Below are 14,061 nucleotides of genomic sequence, written 5' to 3'. Positions count from 1 at the left end.
TTTTATTTTGCCGAGTCTTTGATGGGCAGCGGTTTGTCAAGCGTCACGATCTGAGACTGCTCAGCTACAGAAGAAATTTCATCAGCCAAGCGTAATACTTAAAGAGAACAGAAGCAAACGTATTATACATTAATTTAGAGAGGTGAGAACAATCTTTTTTATAGAAAAAAGGGAGTCCAAGCTATCAAATGTGTTTGAGTGAGAGTTATAATCTTGGCATAAACGCCGAAAAGGTTCATTTTGTTCGAAATTCGTTCTACATTGTTTCAGCAGAAGAGGTTTGAAGTGTCTCGATGTCCGAGAGGGAACGCAAAAGTTCACTTCATTCAGAAGGAATGGGCTCGAAATTGATCCATTTAAAAGTTTTGTCATAAATATCACACCAAGCATTTCCCTTCGACTAGCAAGAGTTGGAAGATTGATAAGCTTTAATCGATTAGTATAAGGTGGAAGATTAGTTAAAGAGTCCCATTGGAAATTTCTTAAGGCAAATAGTAAAAATTGTTTTTGTATTGATTCGAGACTGTCTGCATGGACTTGATAACGCGGATTCCAAATTATCGAGCCGTATTCTAATATTGGCCTAACTAATGTTGTAAAAAGTGCTTTAGTTATGTAAGGGTCGTTAAATTCTTTTGACCACCGTTTAACAAATGCAAAAACACCTTTGCCTTTATTCACTGTAGTATTAATATGAAGATTGAAACTAAGTTTGGAATCCATCATGACTCCCAAGTCAATAAAATTATTTACAGGTTCTAGACTATAGTTGTTCATTGTATATGAAGCTGGTGGCGAAACTCTCCGAGAAAAACACATGAATTTACATTTTTTGAGATTGAGCGGCATATAATTTACATTGCACCAGGTAACCAAGTGATTTAAATCCATTTGAAGCAAGGAATGTTCCTCAACCGAGGCACATGATTTGAAAAGTTTTACATCGTCTGCGTACATCAAGATTTTTGAGTATTTAATTGTACCAGATATATCGTTTATGAACAACAAGAACAGAATCGGACCAAGGTGGCTGCCCTGAGGAACACCAGAAGAAACATTGATGACCCCAGAAAGTGTATTTTTAAAGATTACTTTTTGCGTACGATAACCAAGATACGAAGAAATCCAACATATAAGACGGGGTTGAAAACCGAGTTGACTGAGCTTATGAATAAGTAATGGGTGTGATACTTTGTCGAAAGCTTTACTGAAATCGGTGTAAATTACATCAGTGTGAAGGCCTTTTCTAAATCCATTAAATCTCCATCCACATCTTCCATTTGTGTAAATATGTCTTTGGCATACTGAAAAATGGTATGAAATCGTCTAAATACAATGTGAAAGATGCCACAGAGTTTAAGGAACGAGTCAAAGGTACATATATTTACGATGATGAGAGTTTAGAGTCTTTTGACGTGATTTCCTTGTTCCCCAGCATACCCGTGGATAGTGCAATCCGAATCATTTTCCTCATTTCCTAAATTTTGCGTAAAAGAAAATAGATATTTTATATATAACGACAAAATCTACGAACAACGGTCAGGAATGCCAATGGGTTCACCAGAGTCCCCAAACATCGCGGACTTAGTTAGGAAGAGTTAACAACCAAGCCACGCCTGTTGACCAAATATGTAGATGCCCTATTTGCACCGTCAAAGCAGATGAAATGGAAGCCATGCTTGCACGACTCAATAAGTATTACAAAAACATACGGTTTACTATGGAGGTGGAAAAAGATAACCAACTCCCCTGTCTGGACACACTCATCATTAGGAAAAATAATAAAATATATATCGATTGGTACAAAAAAACTACGGCTTCGGGGAGATTAGTCAATTATAATTCAAAGCATGAACATAAAACTACTATAAATACTGCGAAAAACTTTATTAGATGGGTACTCACGATAAGTGATAGAAATGTTCATAAGAAAAATACTGCGATAATTAAGAAAACTTTAGCAGAAAATGGATTTCCCATAAACTTGATTAACAAGCTGGTCCGGAATTATTATGCCAATAATAAAAAAGAACATTTGAAAAAGGAGAAAGGTAGCAAAATATACAAGTCAATCATCTATGTTCTCGGGACCTCAGAGAGGATCAAAATGTTGAATATATATGACAAGGAAAAATACGAAACAGCGTTTACATACAATAATACACTGCCACAAGTTTCCAGTAAAACTAAGGACAAAATTTCAAAACTGGAGAAATCTGACGTTATTTACAGCATTCCTTGCAATGGCGACGGATCCCCCGAATGCGAGAAAGTACATGTGGGGACAACAAAACTAAAACTCAAGATTTCCGCTCATAGATCTAATATTAAATTAAGGAATAATGCTTCGGACAACAAGACGGCTTTAACATTCCACTGCAAGGACACAGGCACTTCCCCGACTTCGATAATGTAACTATACTGGATTATGAAAAAAATTACAGCAAACGATACACTTTAGAAATGCTAAAAATTTTGAACACCCCTAGTGAAAGAAGAATGAACTTCAAAATGGGCACAGAAAATAGTGCGCAGTCTTACAGGAATTTAATTTTGAAGAACAACACCACAAGGCGGTCATTTGAAATATTTTCCAATACGTGTTAAGCTAAGTCTAGTTGTCATATGAATGTTGTTATTGTATACATGATTTTTGTTGACACACACTGTTTATGAAAATTATTTATTTCTACGGGACTTTTCTATTGTTTATATTTTGGTTTCTTCTTTTGTTTTCTCAAACTCTTTGTAATTTTTTAGTCATATTCCCAATCAGTCGATCATACATATGCATATGTGTAAGTCATATTTTGTTATTCATGTGTTCATATGTATGTTTTGTGTAATTATACTCAGCTGAGCAGAGCTCACAGAGTATATTAACTTTGTTCGCATAACGGCAATCCGTAACGGCATAAACTAATCGAGATAGATATAGACTTCTATATATCAAAATAATCTGGGCGAAAAAGAAATTCATTTAGCCATGTCCGTCCGTCCGTAAACACGATAACTTGATTAAATTTTGAGTTATCTGGATGAAATTTGGTATGTGCGTTCCTGGGCACTCATCTCAGATCGCTATTTAAAATGAATTAAATCGGACTGCAGCCACGCCCACTTTATCGATATCGAAAATTTTGAAAAACAGAAAAAGTGCGATAATTCATTACCAAGGACGGATAAAGCGATGAAACTTGGTAGGTGGGTTGACCTTATGACGAAGAATAGAAAATTAGTAAAATTTTGGACAATGGGTGTGGCACCGCCCACTTTTAAAATAAGGTAATTTCAAGGTTTTGCAAGCTGTAATTTGGCAGTCGTTGAAGATATCATGATGAAGTTTGGCAGAAACGTTACTCATATTACTGTTTGTGTGCTCAATAAAAATTTGCAAAATCGGATTTCGAACACGCCCACTTAAAAAAAAAAATTTTAAATCAAATTTTAACAAAAAATTTGATATCTTTACAGTATATAAGTAAATTATGCCAACATTCAACTCCAGTGATGATATGGTGCAACAAAATACAAAAATAAAAGAAAATTTCAAAATGGACGTGGCTCCGCCCTTTTTCATTTAATTCGTCTAGATTACGTTTAATGCCATAAGTCGAAGAAAAATGTACCAATCCTTGTGAAATTTGCTAGGGGCTTAGATTCTATGACAATAACTGTTTTATGTGAAAATAGGCGAAATCGGTTGAAGCCACGCCCAGTTTTTATGCACAGTCGACCACCTGTCCTTCCGCTTAGCCGTTAATATGATAACTTGAGCAAAAATCGATATATATTTACTAAGCTTAGTTCACGTACTTATCTGAACTCACTTTATCTTGGTATAAAAAACAACCGAAATCGGACTATAACCACACCCACTTTTTCGATAACGAAAATTACGAAAAATAAAAAAAAAGCCATAATTCTATATCAAATATGAAAAAAGGGATGAAACATGGTAATTGGATTGGTTTATTGACGCAAAATATAACTTTAGGAAAAACTTTGTAAAATGGGTGTGACACCTACCATATTAAGTAGAAGATAATGAAAAAGTTATGCAGGGCGAAATCAAATGACCTTGCAATCTTGGCAGGACCACCTTTTTGTCGATATCTCGAAAACGCCTTCACATATACAACTAAGGGCCAATACCTTTTAGAACACTTATTAATACCTTTAATTGGATACCCATAACGTACAAACACATTCTAGAGTCACCCCTGGTCCAACTTTATGGTGATATCTCGAAAAGGCGTCCACCTATAGAAGTAAAGCCCACTCCCTTTTAAAATACTCATTAACACCTTTCATTTGATACCCATATCGTACAAACGCATTATAGTCACCCCTGTTCCACCTTTATGGCGATATTTCGAAAAGGCGTCCACATATAGAAGTAAGGCCCACTCCCTTTTAAAATACTCATTATCACCTTTCATTTGATACCCATATCGTACAAACACATTTTAGAGTCACCCCTGGTCCACCTTTATGGCGATATATCAAAAAGGCGTCCACCTATAGAACTAAGGCCCATTCCCTTTCAAAATACTCATTAACACCTTTCATTTGATACCCATTTCGTACAAACACATTCTAAAGCCACCCCTGGTCCACCTTTATGGCGATATCCCGAAATGGAATCCACCTATAGAACTATGGCTCACTCCGTTTTAAAATGTTCTTTAATACCTTCTATTTGATGCCCAAGCTCTCAGCTGAGTATGTAATGTTCGGTTACACCCGAACTTAGCCTTCCGTACTTGTTAACTATTGTTATTGTTTTGTCTTCAGCCCTGATGATGACTTCAGATGGAAGTCGAAATATCGACAAAAATCAAAAATAATGAATATAAAACAAAGCGGCATTTCAGCTCAACAAATCTAATTAATTGCAAACTTTAAGGCTATTAAATTTTATCAAAATAACTTGCTAATTTTTATATATTTCGTATTGGTGAAGCAGGTGGCGCTTCCATACGTAGTAAATGACAAGACTCAGGCGAAGTTATTGATGTAAGTAACTTCTATAAGTCAACGAAGACCACAGAACTTTAGTCAGGAGTATGGATATCCATACATATCGGACCAAAAAGTTAAAACCTAGGGACAAAGCAGAAAATCGGCTAAATGGCAAAGTGAATTTTTCTTCAAATTTTAAATGGCCATCTTGTAAATACGCGTACCCTCTCCACAAAAAAATTACAGCTGGAGGAACTCATTGTTACGCAGGGTATGGCCGATACCACAGTCAAAAGAATATCTACAACAAAAGATGCTAGGTCAAAAGGATAAAATAAAAATTGTAGAAGTGGGAGATCATATGCCGATAAAACGAGACTAAAGTAGACGTCGTATACTATGCGGCGCAATTGAGAAAGAAAAGCAGACAAATTATATTTGGGTAATAGTCCAGAATAGGGGTCGACTGGTAATACGCGTCCAAAAATAGGCAAAAGTTGTCAAAAGAGGCGTATTAACCTCAACAAAAATAATCCGAAGGCGGAAAATATAAACTTGTTCAAAATATTTTAACGAAAAACTGAAAAATGACGTCGAATCCCTCCGAAACTGGGGGTGGTATCCATAGTATTTTTGCGCAAAACACCTCTATGCGTTGGCAGCCTCCGGCCACGTTAATAAAAAGTTACTCTGGCCGGTCCACCAATGGGGTGGGATCAAAATTAAATGCGTGCAAAACCCCACATAACCCACATAATACATCACATGAAAATTTCCAATTTTAACTGCAAATATCTCTGGGCATTATTGTTGTCGAGGCCAATACACCTGTTTTGACACCTCTCTCGATATTTGTTTGGACGCGTATTAGCAGTCGACCCCTGTTCTAGACTTTTACCAAAAAACTAATGGGTCATATTATCCCAGGACATAACCTCTGTTTTAAGTACACTCGATTTAAAAATTAAATATTTTTTTGTCAATTTGGGAAGTACAGCTGTTCGGAAAACTTTCCTCTTTTATTACTTTTATATTACTTAATATATATCCTTTTTTATTACTTAATATATATATATATATATCATACACGTCTGTGAAATGAAAATGAAATTGTTATAGTTTAAATTTATTTTGAATCAAAAAATATGTAAACATATTAATAATAAATACCAATCTAGTCTAATCTAATCATATTACGGTAGTGAAAGAGTTATCAAACCATTTCTTGTTTGTAAAAGATATTTAGGTATAGACATCAGGGTGGGTCGATTTGTATGGACGAAAGTTAACCGATTTCACACCATCGATTTTTCGATAGGATTTTGGCTCAGGAAAAAAAGTTCCACTACGCATACCCCAAAAAATAATTTTCGAGCCTGCGAAATTTCATTTTATTTTTTTATTTTTTCGACTTTGATTTTTGAAGTTTTTTTCATGAACTATTAAAAAAATTTTCATATGTATACCCTGTCCGACCCAAAAATGTCCGCTAAAAACGTTGGCGATAATAGTTTTTTCAAAAAAAAAAAAAATGTGAGTATTTTTTTAGTAGGTCATGAAAAACCCCTTAAAAATCAAAGTCAAAAAAGGTAAAAAAAAATTAAATTTCGCAGGCTCGAAAGTTATTTTTTTGGGTATGAGTAGTGGAACTTTTTTTTATGAGCCCAAATCCTATCGAAAAATAATTGGCGCGATATCGGTTAATAAATCGACCCAGTCTAATAGACATTCCAGAAAACAGCTATACAAATCTAGCAGCTGAATTTCATTACTCCCAGAAGGCGAAAATAAAACATAAGCATATCTGGAAAACTGCCAAATACACTTTCCACCACCATTTTCATCTATTTGATTCATAATTTATACTAACTTAAGTCTGTTTATTTGCACAACCCTCTTCAACACACTCATCATATTCAATTCCTAAGCAAGTTTATACAGGAGGACGCTTTGTTGCTTCACCTCTTCAAGATGTAAAATTTCCCGTTTACAAGAGATCCAGAATAATTTTTCCACCAGAACGTACAAACTCATGGTATTATTCTGCTTCGAATTGTTATAGCTCTTCATATTTTCCAGCTTTGTATAACACATACAGAACAACGTTCACTTTTCCAACCTCTTACTATTCGGCAATACCACGGATAACCGCGTGTCCTCGGATCCTACCGTCTTACATAAAAGCCTCCACAATACACTCAATACCATCGTACTCAATAAGAAGGATACCAGGATATTCTCTTCACAGTCTAAGTAATTACCACAACACCAAACCCTTGGATGTAAGTAAACACGATTTTTAATAGTTGCGGAACGCCTAAATTTACTTAGGCTCAGTTTTTCACTACAAGTTCAACTTGTCAGTCAAACCACGCGTAATCTTATTATGCAGTTTTTCAGTAAGCTGAGCTTCAGCGGTCGATCTGGTAGGGATAGACTCTGGTTAAATTATCAGTTGCTTGCATTTTTTGATTGAAATCCAAAAGCTGCACTTTTTCACATATACAAAAATAAAAATAAATGTAAGGCTCGATAACCTCCGAAGAGGTCTAAGGCCGAGCTTCTCTACATTCATAAAAACTAATAATTGCTCAACCGTAACTGATCAAAGTGTGCGGAGATAATCGAATTAATTTAACTATAAACATATATTTGAATTTATACCTTTTACTATGATACAAAAATGGAGGTGACGTTAGCCACTTGACTTTTGCGGAGACAATGACGTTTTCATGAAAATTATGGTACCAGACCGAAAATTTTAAAAACTATTTTATGTGATGGGTTTAATTGATATCCAAGATAATTAACGGCCTTATAATGTATAACGCAACGCGACGCGAAGAGTCACCTTCACCCTAGTGAAACCAATTTCGTATCATATAAAGAGCATTCACTCACTTCGGCGACTATCGGTAACTGATTGACTGGTGATTGTTTTACATTTTTTGTATTATACTCATAGCTACGCAAACTGTCACGAGCAATTATTTTAGCTGTCAAAATATTGACTTGCTTCTGAGTCACGTTTGAAGTAATCACTTGATTAATGGCAATTCTTTACTTAGCTCAAAACTGCTAAACTTCCTCCAAAAATTTCGAAAGAAGTGCCAAAAGACTCGCCTTAGACCCAGGACCACGAATTCGAAGGCGGCAATTATGGACATCGGACCGCTTCGAAAAGTGGGGTGTGATCCACAGTATTTTTGCGTAGAACACATATGCATTGGCGGCCTTCGGCCGCGATAATAAAAAAGTACCCTGGGCGGGTCCAACACCGTTTGAGAACTCAAAGCTCTATCCGCGAAAAACACTTTTCTTCACAAATTTTTTGGTGGGTTAGACAAAATCATCGAAATTACAACCACCGCATGAACATTTTTTATTCCTTTTGCAAACATCTCTTGACCGAAATACAATTTTCGGATTCATGATCTTGGCGTATTTCGACCCCTCCTGAGTTTTATCAGTTGTGAGCTAAACCAAAGTATTGCCTTTCTTCCTCTGCTTCCAAACGGCGCTATCGACTGAAATACTCTCTTGCCCAGAGCTCATTAGCACACCTCCTCCGATAGTCGTTTGCGCCGTAACTAACAACCCAAAAGTCTTCCAGAGAACTTTTCTGTGGAGCACTCCAACACACATCAGTTCACGTATGATGAGCGACTTGAAGTGCGTTATATTTGTTGGTCGAAAACGGACTTTACTTTTCAAGTTCCTTCTCAGTCCAAAGGAGCACTATTTGGCACTACGGATTCATTCAGTCTATGTGAGGTCCTCATGGACCGGCCAGTTCAACCAATTCTCCTTTTGTTTTGAAAGCAAAAAGACGAAGTTTTTCACAGTATCGAATTTATATCTGTTAATAGTGACGTTATTGGCACTCCCTTATCTTGGCTAGAATTGTCCACAGCTATTCGGTCCAAGAAGTGAATTATAGATATGATGAAAACATTGGATGTTCATGTCGATGGCGATGCAATACCGGCTCCAGACACCTAACTGTCTTAGGTGTAAAGTTGACTATTAGTATGATCTTCAAGGCGCATGGTACCAAATTGCATATGTAGTGTAAATCCGCAACAAAATCCTCAAGTCGCTTCCCGGCAGCACTTGCCTTTCCAAAGAAAGAAACAATGCTAACGATATACGAAGGTCTGCCGCTTATGTACTACGCGTAGCTAGTTTGATCTACCGACTTAAAAAATACACACTTGAAAAGGCTGCAAGCTTGCAAGGCTCTGCCCTCGGAATTGCCTCGGAATGCTCCATATTGCGGTTCTTGTATTAACGACGTTGATGGGCCTTCGCCGGATTTAGATCCGGTATGTTCCGGTAACAACCACCATTAAGGCACGAGCCCGACCGTGTCGGCCATATGGCCATATTAAATCTTCCAGCCCATCCCGCTCCCCTCACCTCCTAGTTCCATGAAGAATTTGAGGTCGCCGGAGCCGCTAAGTATGTGTATGATACATGCATATTTGTAACAGGATTCCCCTTGCGAAAGCTCTGAACTATATTTAAATGGATGTGCTCAAATCTATTTTTGGGAATTTGAATTTTGACAACAGGGGATTTTGTATGACGATAAACTTTAGACTTCTGACAATTAAGACACTCTTTTGACCAAACATTAATATCCTTATTCACATTGGGCCAATAATATTTTTTAACTATGAGCCGTCATGTAACTCTTGTACCCGGATGTGCTATTCCATGTAAAATATCAAATACTGTCTTTCGCAAATTACTCGGTACAAATGACCTAGGAGTTTCTCCTGAAATTTCACACCAAACATTAAAATTTAAAATAGGAATACTACCTAGCTTTAAATTTAGATATTGAGAATCAGATACAAGTTGATTTAAGTCATCATCTTTTTGTTGTTCAGTTTGTAAAATTTTAAAATTCAGTTCTGTATATACAATACAGCATTAACCTCAAAAGCTATAGATAGCGTATCTGCTACAACATTGGATTCTCCTTTAATCTATTGTATGTCATCAGTAAATTGTGCTATAAATTCCAAGTGTCTCGTTTGTCTAGGACTTCGTTCTGTTTTTGTATTTAAAGCAGTGGTCCGTATAAACTGTAAATTGTCCTTCCAAAAGATATCTAAAATGTTTTGTATTTAAGTAAATCGCTAATAACTCCCTATCAAAAGCACTATATTTAATTTCAGTTGGAGAAAGTTTTTTAGAAAAGAATGCAATGGGTTCAATTTTACTATTGTAATTTTGTTGTATAACGCCCCCAATCGCTGTGTTAGATGCATCTACTGTTAAATATAATTTGGCATCTTTGTTAAAATGATTTAATAATATAGTAGATGCAAATTGATCTTTAATGCATTTAAAAGCTTCTTTCGAATTCTTGTCCCATACCAAAGTTTTGTCACGTTTCTTACTTACTTTGTTAATTAGATCATAAATTTTGTTTGTAAATTCTGCTAGTTTTGGAATGTATCTGTGATAATAATTTACCATACCAATAAATTTCTGTGCCTGGTTAACTGATTTTGGACGTTCGAAATTGCGAATAGCTTATAATTTTTCATCGGAAGGTCGAATATCTGTTCCAGAAATGTTATGTCCTAAAAAATCTACATTTGTTACACCAAAAGTACATTTACTTGGTTTAATGTTTAAACCGAACTCTGTAAGGCATTGAAAAAGGATACGTAAATATTTTAAATGTTGTTCTTCGTCTTTACTTGCAATAAGTAAGTCGTCGATATAAACATATACAAAATCTAAGTCACCTACTACCTCATTTATGAATCTATGAAAGGTTTGTGCAGAATTTCTAAGTCCGAAAAGCATTCGCATAAACTCAAACATACCGAAAGGAGTTGTAATTGCGTTTTATAAATGTCTTCCTCAGCCATAGGAATTTGGTGATATGCCCTTACTAAGTCTAATTTTGAAAATATATTTTTATTACGAAGATTCATATTAAAATCCTGAATGTGGGGTAAAGGATAACGATCAGGTGCAGTTACAATATTTAATCTTCTGAAGTCGCCACAAGGACGCCAATCATTTATTTCTTTTTTAGGTACAAGATGAAGTGGATAAGTTACTGAAGAATTTGAAGGTCGGCAAATCCCTGTCTTAACCAAAAAAGCAAATTCTGTTTTAGCAACTTTGTATTTAACCGGATCTAAGCGCCTAGGCTTAGAAAAGGGAAGGCTTCCTTCCGTTACAAGTCCATGTATCATTGCATGTTTAACAGGTTTTGTAGTCTGGCTCCGCAATAAGTGACGGAAATTCTTTTAATAATTTTGTAAATTTATTGTCAACCCCAAATAGTTTAGGTAATTGAATATCGCAAAAACAAGATATGGCATTAACCGAAAGATTTGTTAAAGGATCTACTAAAGGTTTATGCTTAATATCGATCAATAGACCATATTTGCGAAGAAAATCGGCCCCAATCGTCGGTTTAGCTATATCAGCTATCAACAACGTAAAAGGATATTCAGGTCCTAAACCTAAATTTACATTTAAAAGCCTTTTCCCGAAACTAGAAATTGTTGAACCGTTAGCTGCTGTGAGAATTATGTCTGAACGTTTCGTATGAGGAAATTTAGAAGCGGGTAATACCTAAATTTCTGCCCCACTATCGATCAAAAAATTTTGTTTATTACCTTTGTCAAAAATGAATAAGTGACTAGTTGAAAATTTTAAATTCCCGTTGTTCGTCGCTGGAACAACGGTCGAATTTAGTTTGTCGAATCTTTATTTTTATTGTAAGAACAAGGTTCTTCACAGCTACGAGCGTTATTTCCAAATTTGTAGTGGAATCTACACAACCAATTTGGATTATTACGCGAGTTAGAACGACACCTAAAAGAAATTCTAAAATTGTTCCTAGAATTAGATCGCGACCTAGACTGATTTCGATACATTTCTGTTTTAATTTCAGCTAACTCCAAAGAAAGTCTCTGAAAATTTTCACATATTAAAGAAGTGGTTTTTACTAAATTTTCAACAACCGAATTTTGAACTTTTGTTTCTGAATTTGTATTTACTGAGAAAACTTCGTTTTTATTCATAACTTCAAAAATGTTATCTGCTGATTTTGTTAACTCATTAATATTGTTACAACTTGAGCTAGCCAAAATGACATTTAAAGTTTTGGGAAGTTTTCTCAACCAAATTTTCTTTAAAATATTTTCACTAAAATTTGAACCGGCTAACAAAATTAATGACCGATAAAACTCAGAGGGCTTGCGATCACCCATTTCAGAATTATTTAAAATTTTGTCAAGCTTTGAATTTTCACTAAGAGAATGTCTTTCTATCAAAACTTTTTAAGTTCACTAAACTTGTTAGTGAGGGGAGAGTTTTGGATGAAATCTAAAATTGTGACTATTACTTCTTGTGGAAGTGCCTTATAATGTGTTCGTATTTGGTATTCTCTTGGATTATATTTTTGGTGCTAAATTGTGTTTCAGCATGTATAAACCACGCTTCTGGACAACTAGTCCAAACTTGTGGAAGTTTGACTGATGTTGCTGAAATTTCTTTTTGATTGTAATTATCATACGGATTTGTATAACTTTGTTGAAGAGTGTCAGTTGGTATATCTATTAATGAATCATTTAAATTATTAGAAAGTGCAGGTGCTTGTGTATTCTGTTGTGGTGAACGAAACATGTTATATATATGTATATTGAATTAGTCAAAGAGGGAATTTACAATTTTAAATGTTTAGCCCTACAAACTTATTGGGTTAAAAGAAAGAACAAAACAAAAATAAATAAATAAAATTGTATCAAAAATTTCAATGATATGAAAATTGAACTTTCCTATTTACGCAAGACTAAGTATCTAAGGCACAATTTCAATATTTTGAGGTGATTAACTATAAATGATTGTTTGACCTCCTACTACTCTTATATAAACTGTTTTTAATTGAAAATTATTTTCTAGTTTTTAGTTCGGTTAGCTATAAATGCGTGTTTTCTTAGTTTTTTTTAAACTATTAATTTTAAAAGTTTTAGTCGAGAGTGATGAAACCTCGAAACACCAGCGGTCCATGGATGAATCCAACCCCACGGCACTGAAAAGGGCCAAGACGCAGGGAGGCTGGACGCGGTCATTCGCCGAAATTGCCAAGGGTCGGCAGATCATTGGCATTATAGACGAGAGCAGCGAAGATGGCAGGATCCCGAAACAACAGTGGAAGTGGATCGAGGCCGCGCTCGCTACGGTGGCCGTTAAGGTTAAGAAAGAAAACCATGGTCCACCGCCGTCTTACAGCGATGCAGGGTGCTTCCAGGGCAATGTCAAGGTAATTGCCTGTGACAACGCCAGGTCGGTAAACCTCTTAAGGGCCGCCGTCGCGCTGATAGGGATGGTATATCAGGGCGCGAGCCTCAAGGTAGTGGAGGCGCGTGATACCCCTCCCGACCAAGGGCTAGAGCCTGGGTTCCAGTGACACCAACGGACCCAGCTGACATCCTGGAGCTGCTCCAGGAGTACAACCCGCCACAGGTTTGGAAGTCAACCTGGATAAAACCGAGCTTTTCCTCTTCACGAGGAGGTACAAAGTACCAAATCTTACACCGCCAAGAATTGGGGGTACGTTCTTAGCGTTTAGCGATCAAGTCAAGTATTTGGGAGTCATTCTGAATAAGAAGCTATTATGGAGTGACCATATAGTGGAGCGATTCAACAAGGCAGCAGCGGAGCTGTTAACCTGCAAGAGGGCAATTAGCACCTCCTGGGGATTCTCCCCTATGTTGGCCTACTGGATTTATATAGCCATTGTGCACCCGAATCTTCTTTATGGTGCCTTGGTCTGGTGGCCTGCACTAGCTAAAGTACCTATCTTAAAATGCTTCAAAAGTTGCAACGGAGTTTGGAGCTCTGCATTACCGGGGCTCTCGACTCCACTCCAGATTCCGTTACATACATACATGGATACATAGATACATAGATAGATACAGGCTAAGCTAATAAAAGCGTGTAAAAAGGGCTCCAGTATGCTCTTTCGGAGATGTGCCATGCATCCACTTCTATCATTAATAAAGGAATGCGTTTTTCGCATTATGTGCAAGGTTTCAAATCTATGGCCATTTGGTG

The 14,061-nt window shown here is 36.3% G+C and overlaps 2 protein-coding genes across 4 annotated transcripts in view; both read left to right on the top strand.

Moving 5' to 3' along the window:
- The window catches only part of LOC137236957 (protein anoxia up-regulated-like), a 1,647,042-nt gene that overhangs the window by 541,574 nt on the left and 1,091,407 nt on the right, over window positions 1–14,061 (top strand). For 2 of the 3 annotated variants that reach the window (XM_067760043.1, XM_067760042.1), the window contains one exon: window positions 6,894–7,247. In XM_067760043.1, the coding sequence (XP_067616144.1) occupies window positions 6,894–7,247 (354 nt within the window). The remainder of the gene's footprint in view (window positions 1–6,893; window positions 7,248–14,061) is intronic. The other variant, XM_067760044.1, reaches the window with a different exon arrangement.
- Window positions 1–14,061, top strand: part of LOC137236955 (uncharacterized) — a 151,026-nt gene that overhangs the window by 84,465 nt on the left and 52,500 nt on the right. The window lies entirely within an intron of this gene.

This window comes from Eurosta solidaginis, chromosome 1, assembly GCF_040869045.1.
Source record: "Eurosta solidaginis isolate ZX-2024a chromosome 1, ASM4086904v1, whole genome shotgun sequence".
NCBI lineage: Eukaryota > Metazoa > Arthropoda > Insecta > Diptera > Tephritidae > Eurosta > Eurosta solidaginis.
This window is presented reverse-complemented; position numbering and strand designations above follow the sequence as displayed.